At 32.6% G+C, this 10,479-nt stretch overlaps 1 protein-coding gene across 1 annotated transcript; it reads right to left on the bottom strand.

The window, feature by feature from the left end:
* Positions 1 to 4,149: 4,149 nt before the first annotated feature.
* Positions 4,150 to 5,194, bottom strand: LOC131626927 (uncharacterized). The gene is made up of 2 exons (XM_058897765.1): positions 4,849 to 5,194; positions 4,150 to 4,778 (listed from the first exon to the last, which is right to left on the bottom strand). Exons 1-2 carry the CDS (start codon positions 5,192 to 5,194, stop codon positions 4,150 to 4,152), a joined length of 975 nt encoding a protein of 324 aa, XP_058753748.1.
* Between the last annotated feature and the right edge of the window lie 5,285 nt (positions 5,195 to 10,479).

The raw sequence follows: 10,479 nt of genomic DNA, 5'->3' as shown, positions 1-10,479 counted from the left end.
TAGTTTCCTTCCTGTTCTTTTCCACACCAGACATTTAATTAAGATTTTTAGTGATGAATCTAATGTCCCAGTAATAAGTTTCAGTAGTAGCATGTGGCAGAGTTGCTTGACAAGTTTTAGTAAGTAATGGCATAACTATAATGGTTACAATAGACATATAGCAGAGGCATTTTGTTAGTTGCAGACTTGGTTAACAGAAGAAAATAGCAGGGTCAATGTCTAGATTGCAGGGACTAGTTTATCAGCAGAAACCATTTAACTGGTATGCATAATTAGTAAGTTGGATTCATTAAAGATAGTATATTTTTGGTAGCAGTAACAAGTAACAGTTTACTTTAGTAACAGGAAAAATAGTAACTTTAGTAACTAGTAGTATGTGGTGGTTTTAGAGTAACAGTGATAGTATCAATTTCGCCAGAAAAATTAATGAGTAATAAAATTAGTATTAAGTAAAATTAATAGTATTTTGACCAATAGATAATAAAACGGAAATAGCCAAAACTGTCCGAATAAATGCGTAATATACTTGTAGCTTATTTTGATTAATTTGGTGTGTTATAATTTTGTTAATAATGCGAAGTTGCAGGGAACTCTTGGTGATGATGAATTACCTCTATTTATTGGTAAAAATAGCGATATAGGCGTATGCCTTGCGATTACTGGTTTTTGTGAAGTATGTGATGTTGCATTCATTGAGTCACATACAATGCATATTTCACGACGACCTGGATTGACAACCTGTGATAAAGGCTTATGCCTTCTTATGTCTCTATTAATTGGCAATTTGGCGATGGGGGCTGAAGACCTGTTGGTACCACATGCATGTGCATTTGTGATGGGTTGCATTTTATTGCATATTTTGAATTATTGAATAATTGTTGTGTTGCGATGATAAATGATGGTATGTTGTGAAGTGGTGATTTTTATATAATTTGATCTAATATATTGTTTATCATAAACTCAATTATATTGTTAAGTATCTCACCCCTTCTGTTTGAATGTTGCCTCTACGTGGATAACGTACAGGTAATTAGGAATGCAGGCTAGTTATCTTCATTAGTTCGAGTCGGTGTGGTCGCTCTGATACGTAGCACTCGGGGGATGAACGCTTGTTTTATTATTGATTTGTTTTAGTCGAATGAACCTTAATTTGATTCAAGTTGAAGTACCTTAATTTTATTGGGGCAAGTATGTTATGCCTTTAAGAGCTGAAGTTTATGAATCCGCTGCGTGGTTAATTAATAAAGTTGTGTTATTTTGAAGATTAAGAATATTGTGGTTATTTGTTCCTCCAAGTTTAGGTGTTATGTATCTGATTACATGCAATTAATTGTTGTTGTTTACAAAGTATGTGTAGAATCCTGTTTAAGTTGTTGGAATTTTATAACTCTAATTTTATTAATATTATCGGGTAGAAAAGGGGTGTTACATTTGTGGTATCAGAGCAGGTCGGTTCGTCCGACCAAGTTGTCGAGTCGTAGTGTCGTTAACAACCGAGTATTGTTACTTAGTTCTAACCCATGTTTATGTTGTAGTGATAAGTTGAGATGGCTGGAAGGAATGATGCTGCAATTGCTGCTGCTTTGGAAGCGATGGCTCAGACTATACAGAATCATTGTTCCTCCAGACTAAGTTGAGAATAAAGACTTCATTTATGTCTCTTATATTTATATGATCAATCTTTCCTTCTCTCATAGTGGAGAAACATTCATGTCAATAGATTGATATATGTTTTTTCTTCACAAGATCATTTGACCAAATGATATTTCTTATCCACTTATCCACAACTTTGATCATATATGCATGCCAAATATAAATGTGAAAGCTATAAATAAATTAATGTGAATTATATTTTTAACCAACTGAAATCTTCATGTCATAGAAAGAAGAGAAACCTTTCATGTAGCTAATTTGCATTTAATTTTGTCGCTAAAGTCTTGAAATAACTAACTTTAAGTTTACCATTGAAATGTGAATCCCTGGATAAATGACAGGATACTGCCAACAAGGAAGCATAAAATATTAACAATTAACGACTGCTTTCTATTTGGGATGGAACCAATGCAAGTTGGAGATTTGCAAGGATTAATAATTGAGTAGTGCTATGCTACACCCAAGTATTTACACCTATACTTACACCTTATAAAATACTGTATTTAATAGTATTGAAAGAAAGTAAAAAAATGATTATTAAAAATAGCAACAGAATCAAACCGTATAAAAATACGGTGTATATGTCATTGTTGGTGTAAAAATAGCATTCTTGTTAATAATTTGGCTAGAATATTGGTTATACCTTTAAATAATATTATCATTAAAATTATAACCATAAAGAATTTAAATAAAAAATACCAATCAAACATGTAAAAAAAAATTAATATCAATCATTAAAATCACGATTACCCAAAAAAATAAAGTACTCCCTCCGGTCCTTTTTATAAGGAACACTTTGCACAAAAAAATTTGGTCTTTTTTATAAGAAACACTCTTTTAATTTAATCTTTATTAAATTTACAATTTCATTTGTACCCTTTATTAAATTTACAATTTCATTTGTACCCTTATTCAATGCAAGTGCATTAGTTACCGAAACATATTCCCCATGCAATACTTTAGAGGGAAATTGCAGTCGGGAAATTAAAAGCACACAAACAGTCAGTAACTAAAGTCTTTAGATTCACATGTTATGTCTCTTCCATGCATTATTCATGTGTCTCTCACATTAAAATGGATATGGAATCTCATAACTCTAATGAAGATGACTTCAAGTCTTACAATGGGAAGCTAAAATATCAAATTGATTTGATCAAGTTTCATGAGATTGAAGATCCATTTGCAATTAAAAGTGAAACTATTGAAGATTCACTTGGTTCTACTGCAAATATCGAGGGTTCATTTAATGCTACTGAGATTGTTGAAGAATCGGATATTGAGAGTGAGGAAGAAGGTAGGTCAACCATCATTAGAATGAAGAAGAAATTATGTCATGCGAAAGATTCAAAGGAAAATGCAGAGATGGACTCTAGAGACAATGCTCACTCAATTCCTGGTTCCTTGGACAATATTGAAAACCTTCATGAACTTCCCAAAGATGCAGCCAAGGAAGATCATTTCAGCCATGAACGTGAAGCTATGAAGAATGAGGTTATGAGTATCCTCCAAATTTATTTTAGTGGATTTTAGTTAAATGGAAAAGTCATGGTTATTTTATTTTTGAAACAGAGAAATATTATGGATACTGATATATCCTTTTCATTGTACTAACGTTTTTATGGTTAAAGAACAAGTTCAATTACGTTATTTGGTGTACTGTGTTGAATAAAACTCATCGTTTCAATGACAATTTAATTTTTCACTCACTCCATGACAGTATATTTTTCACCTATTTGTTGGTTTAGAAAACAGTTTGTTACTGCGATAACGGCCGTAGCAAAACGGTTTTGATAGTTGCCGATACCGATACTTATGTTTTTATGGCAAAGAAAACATTATGGTTAATTTACATCGTGACGACCGTAATTAACGTCGCAACTCATATACCAACCAAAATCATAAAAGTCTTTATGCGACCGCAATGAGATCACGACTATTACACTATACTCCAAGGTAATACATAATTTCTTCTTTTTTTCTTCTTTTAAGTGGAACATCCAAGGCAATATATATGATGATAAAACGGAATTGAATGATAACACAGTAGTCCAACATTTGTAACCATTTATTTTAATTTTGTTTTTAAGATAATAGATAGAAGTAGAACTTATAACTTAGGATTCTTTGTATTCATTCAAATAGATCACGACTGTTACATTTATTGTAATTCTTTGTATTCTTTAAATCACTTGAAATTGATGAACTTCTTATTCATGTAACTAGTAGTTCATATTTGATTCTTATGCACCAAGATAGCCATGATACATTTACATTATAGGAGGAAGTAATTGTTTTATTGTCTTTCACCATATTTGAGATAGAAACTGGTATTATCTCATGGATTTGTAAGCATTTTGTCATGATTAAGAACATAAGCTTACCACAAATTCTGACACTTAAACTTAAAAATTCTGAAACAAAACTGCATTAATATCCATGCAATAACAAATTCTAAAACTTAAAAAACAAAGACTTGCATTATTATAATCAAGTTAATTAAACATCAAAATGTTGAAGATATTCAGTGACTTCTTGAACTAATGAAGAATCACAGCTTAATTGAGTAGGTATACAACTTTGATTATATAGCATATCTTTCTTCATGTGAGGGATTTTATACTTGTTTGATCCCTTGATCTTCATTATCTCAATCATGCATGATTGAAGAGTAGAAAAAAATTTATCGGAATGTTGACAAGAAAATTCATCGAATGCTCTTTGCACTGCATCAATAAGTTCATCAATTGAGTTCACTGGTTCTTGTTGCTGCAATGACTGGATGGCATTGAAAAATTCTAAGTCCAAGACATTCAAATCTACCGAATTCAGAGGTTGACAAGTCATTTGAATGTCAAACCCATCTTCACTTGCTGCTCTACAAAAATCTGGATCACTTTTGGCAATATGTGACCTTGCATTGCCTTGTTTAATGTAGATTGTCTTCCCTACATCTTCTCTTGGCCACATACTCTTGATGGTTGGTAGTACTTTACTTATTAAGAAAGCTTTATTCACCTCTCTGGTTACATAACTTATAGGTTTCCTTTCTATTGTCCCCGCAACTCTATTGACGCTACTTCTTTTAGCTGGTTGTTCATAAACAAATGGAAATATACCAATCTTTCCTGAGAATGTCACATTTTTTTTCATTGTCAAACCTGGGTCTAGCCACAGCAGCTAAGAACATAAGCTTACCAATAAAGTTTTTTCTTTTGCAAGTTCTATGTGGCTCTTCTTCATCCCGAAGCAAGTAATAATTGTTTTTAGTTTTGGTAATATAAAACCATTTTTCATCAATGAAGACAATATTATGCATAGAAAGAAACTTTAGATCATGAGGCAAGCTACTACTATCAAGCATGTCCTTACAAAACCTTAAATGGTTAATCATGTTATCCTCTTTTAAATACGGTTTAAGTGTACTTGAATGGCGTCGTATAACTCCTGACTTGTGCAACCTTATCAATGACGTCTTAGGAATGTTAAGAGAATTAGATAGAGCTCGATAGGTTGACCGTTTTGATAATGGTATTTGACGCATTCTGTCGAAGTCTAATTGGACCATTTTCCTTCCACAAAGTGTTTTTTTATGACAAACATTACATGTATCTTTTACTTGATTCCATATGCGGTAAATAACACTTATATGAACATTGTATAAGGAAGCTATTTGTGTTATTGCCCCATATTTATGTGACCTCCCATTCGGACTCAAGCTCAACAACACATTATATATAGCCCTCCTCTGTTCATTATTTAGAAATCCACGTTTTTTTGCATTGATTTCACTTGTTAATGAGTCTCTTTAAAAATGAGATAAACATGTCATGAAAATTGAACATGTAAACAATAACTATCAAAAATGCCAAATATAAGAATACTTGTGGTTATAACAAAAAGATTAAGAGTACCGACTATATTTGCTATGAGAGAGGTTATGTCTTTTAGCAACGTACAAACTGAAGCATATGCATATCTTTTATGAGGACACTATTTTCTATTGATTCAAGTGTGGTTAACATCATAATTTTTTATACCATTCATTGAACATATGTCTTAATCAGTAAATCATTTTATCTCAACATTATTCTCTCTTTATTCTAAGTTAAATGATTTGTTAATGGACTATGAGTTTACAGTGTCACCTTGAATAAAAAGATAAGAATACATGTAACTCAAACAAATAAGAAAGAAATTAAAATAAGAAAGGATAATAATATGAATGTGTCACTACTGTGATTTAAAAGAATTACTCACCATTAATATATGAGGGATCATTGTTGCTTGTTTCTTCTTAAAGAGAAAATTTTTATTCATGTTATCTTCAATATTGAGATGTGAGGGATGAGTTACCTAAAGTTCAAATTCAAATGCTTCTATATTTGATGGTACATCTTGATTCATGTTATATTCAATATTGATATGTGGTGGATGATTTTGCTCAAACTCAAGTTGAGGTGTTTTCATCTTTGATAGAATATATAGAATTCAATCTCTTTATATAAAGAATGATTGAATGTATAGAATTCTTTGTACTAATTATTTAAAACTTAAAAATTGAAATTTTAGAAGTTTATTTGCTCAAAATTTGGAGGGAAGTTGCTGGATAAAATGATGGGAAAGCCAAATTTGCAAAACTTGTGTTTCTAAATTTTGAACCGTTCAATAACGTGAAGCTAGAGTTACATTGCTATGAATCAATATTTGTGCTAATTAGCATTATTATTCTTGTGAAGAGGAAAAGGCACTATTAGAATTAAACATAGTGGATTATTAATAATTACAAGAAAGAAGAATAATAATGATAGATATTAATATTTTAAGGTTAGTTTTGGAATAAAATATATATTTTAGAATCTACCATATAAGAACATTTATTGTTCTGGAAAAACAAACAATGCCCTTTGCTTACTAATTGCCACATACCCTCTTTTCTCACTTTTCATGTATTTTTCTACCCCTATCTTAACTATCTAAGTATCCCTTTATGTCTTGACGAACCCATTACTTCAATAATACACTCATTGTTTAACTACCCAAATATATTTCCTTCTTATATAACCACGTTATTCACTTTGGGTTTGGAAAATTTGCTTTTGGTTACTGTAGCTGTCACGATAATGTCAAGAGCCCATCCTTCTTCTGTGTGCTTCTGCTGTACCGCATTCGAACATGTTCCTTCCTTTGGTTTCCCTTTCTCTCTCATTTGTGCATCCTCTACCTAATATTCATTCAACTAAAACTTTCGAAAACTTTCTGCTCAAAATCTACTTCCATCTTTGCTAATGGCGAGACCTTATGACAAGGTTGGGGACATAAACGAAAGAAAGGAGCTATAGAAACTGGCGGTGAAGATTCAACACAAGTGGAAAGTGACGATGACTAACAAGGAGCATTTTGAGATGGTCATAGTTGACAAAGAAGTGAGTTATGAGTTTCTTTACACCATTGTCTTTTTATTTCTGTTCCTGTAATGTTATGGATGTTTATGTGATGTTTGGATTTGATGTCAAATTTTTTGGGAAATAACTATTGTTTTAAAGCTGTCTTTGGTTGAATGTAACATATTTCGTTTTTCGTTTTCGTTTTTGTTTTCGTGTTTTGCCAACTAAATATTTGTGTTTTGTTCTTATGAAAATGGTTTCTCACAACATGTTTCCATACAAAACTATTATCTTTACAACCTGTTTTTGACTGGGTTTTCTCCATTGCTTACAGGGACATGACATTCAAGTGGTGGTTCCAACTATTTACAGACAAACTTTTGACTCATTGTTGTTGGTTAACACTACCTGCACCATGTCAAACTTTGAAGTTTATCCTAATGACTTGATCTTCAAACCTACAAACCACAAATACATTTTGAAATTCACCAGTTGGACTACAGTCAGTGAAATAGGAAAACATGACATACAAAGCAAGCTGAGCATCTGCACCCCTTTTGCCGATATCATTTCTGGAAAATGGCAAAAGCATTTGCTAACAGCTTCTTCCATATATTTAGCGTTTTCCTTATATGGTTTCTTTAACTCTTCCAAATTTAACAGTTTTTACATTATTTTCTGCTCAGACTTAATTGGTGTCGTCGACGAGGTGGGATACACGCAGTCAATGGTTGGAAAGAAACCACAGATCAACTTCATTTTGCGGGACTTGGGGTAGATTCTTTCCCTTATGATCTTCATTGTACTAAATATTACTAATAACCTTATTTTTTTAGGTCTAACACGTTGCACTGCACTTTGTGGGAAACATACGCAACTCAATTTTTTGAGTTCAAACAGAAACAAGTTGATCCCTCAGCCCCGGTTGTCATCCTCTTGAAATACGTCAAAATTAAGGAAGAATGTCTACAACTACTTCTTATTTGCCATTTGTTCCATCTATTATTTCTAATACTATATTTTTGCATAATCTACATGATTATTATTAACATGAGTGATGCAGGCAAATACCCGCTTGCTGTCACGAATACGTATAATGTTACAACCGTACACATTAATGAAGAGATTCCTGAGATAATTGATTTCCTTAGCCGGTATTTCTTAATCAACAAATTTCATGATTACCTTTTTATTACGGTTACTATTATGATTGGCATTGTTTCGGTAACTAACCCCGTTATTTATATCTCCTGCAGTATGCCAACGGTTTTACCGTTGGCAAAATCCCAAAGCACTACGGGAAAATCCAGCCATGATTGGTCGCAACAATCCTCTGGAGGTCACCTATCCACTGCTGATAAGTTTTTCTCAAAGGCTTCGCAATTGCCGCTGTCAAAAATTATTGTGTTGTCTGAGGTATGTCGCAAATCCATCACATTTATGTTTAACTGCCCATGCTACGAACACGATAGATAACATTATAGTTGGCATACCTTTTGTAGCCAACAATGTGTGTCACCGTTGCTACAACAGACAAGCTTATTCCTGATACAAGTGGATGTTACTATAAGCAATTCCATAAATGTCCTCAAATGGCCAAGGGAGACAGCCCACCTTATTTCTGCAAAGTCGGGCACAGGACTGAGGCTGAAATCTGGAGGTTGTGTTACCTGCATACTATGATGAAATCTACGACCGCCTTCATTATTTTGTTTATGCTGACAATTTAATATTTTGTTTAGGTTTCGTATATGTGTTGAAGTAGTTCACGAGTGTACTGCCGGTAGGTTTGTTTTCTAAGACCGTGAGGCCGCCGAACTGTTAGAGACATCTGCAGCTACCCTTCGTTCTTCCATGGTCGAGGTGACGTATACAACACAACTTTTGGTTTATCATGCTTTATGTTTGTATGATCCAACACTAATCACTGATCCACTGGACTATCTGTTGCACCCCAATTTTTGACCTCTGAGATCCCATCATTTTTATAAGTATTGTGATCATTATCATTATCATTTATCATCATGCATATTTTTATTTACTAACAAAAAAAATATAAAAAAAAAAAGTTTGTTGCTTGTGTGTCAAAAACAGTAGGGTTTTGAGGCCCACAAGAGGTTCATCATTCTCTCATGATTCAAAGGCCTTCAAATCAACATTATATTCAATTCATATCATTTAATGGAGGAGAAGACCTTGATTCATTGAAAGATCGCAAAACCGCGGTTCATCGAAAAAAAGTCAATTGCAGTCAAAAATCAAGATTTTTGGTCAACATCAATCATTGGAAGTAATATTCATCAATTGATCAAGGATTTATCATAATTCATCAAGAAAAGTTCAGAAATCAACAAAACTCAAAATTGCAAAATTAGAGTTTTTTACCTAAAAGTCAACTGAACTTTGACCGACCATAACTCTCTCATAATTTATCAGAAAAATTCCAACCAAATCTCATTCCCAAGGAAATTAAATTCTCTACAACTTTGATGTTGGGCCCGAGGTCAAGAAATGCTTCCGCATAAGAGATATAAGCCAAAACATTACATGTCATTTTGAAAGTCAACAAAAAGCTGTTTTATGTCAAAGCCCATATCATTAAGATAACTTCTTCAAATGCAAAAAATCTTCCAAAGTGGCTTGTAGAGGACATCTTGGGCTTTCCAAAAAGTACAAGAACACTTTCATAGGATCAAAATTGAGGGAGATATGCCTTGATGAAGTTCACCTTTTTTGGAAAAATGCATGAAACAAGTAATGACCAAATTTTGATTCTTTTTCAAAAAGGCCAATTCTTTTGTGATTCAATCTTGGTTCTCATATGTTCAAGGGCATTCACAACATATCCATGGTTCATGACATTTTTCATTTCATTTTTTATTGAATTTTATTTATTTAAAATTCAATTAAAGTGAGATAATTCAAGGTATTATCCAAGATGCTTCATGTGATGCAAGCAATGACCATTCAAGATTCTTAAAGATAAGATTGCAAGATTGGAGAGAATAATACTTGAGTGATTAAACCATGGTTAAGCTTTTAACCTAGCATAAAAGAATATTCCATTCTTTTTCCACAAAAATCAATCATGGTTTTTTCCACTTGCTTGGCCTCCAAGATCAAACTCTTTGCCTATAAATAGAGCTTCATTTTCTTCATTCAAGAGAGCAAAAAAAAAAGGAGGAGCCAAAGGGAAAGAACAACAACAAACACCAAAGTCATAGTTTAAGCATTTTATATTTTTCAAAAGTTTCAAGAAACTTGTAAAAAATCAAGGCTCATTCAAATAGTCACTTTCAATCAATTTCAATCACTCTATTCCACTCTTGGGACATCATAGAGTAAGTACAGTGTAGTTTTTAATATGTAGTAGTGTTAGGAGTTCATGAATTAAAAACTCCATATTTATTCATATTTTCAATTTCTCAAAAAAAAAATGTTT

Source organism: Vicia villosa, unplaced genomic scaffold (assembly GCF_029867415.1).
Source record: "Vicia villosa cultivar HV-30 ecotype Madison, WI unplaced genomic scaffold, Vvil1.0 ctg.000334F_1_1_3, whole genome shotgun sequence".
Lineage (NCBI taxonomy): Eukaryota > Viridiplantae > Streptophyta > Magnoliopsida > Fabales > Fabaceae > Vicia > Vicia villosa.
Note: the sequence above shows the minus strand (reverse complement) of the source record. Positions and strands in the feature narration are given on the sequence as shown.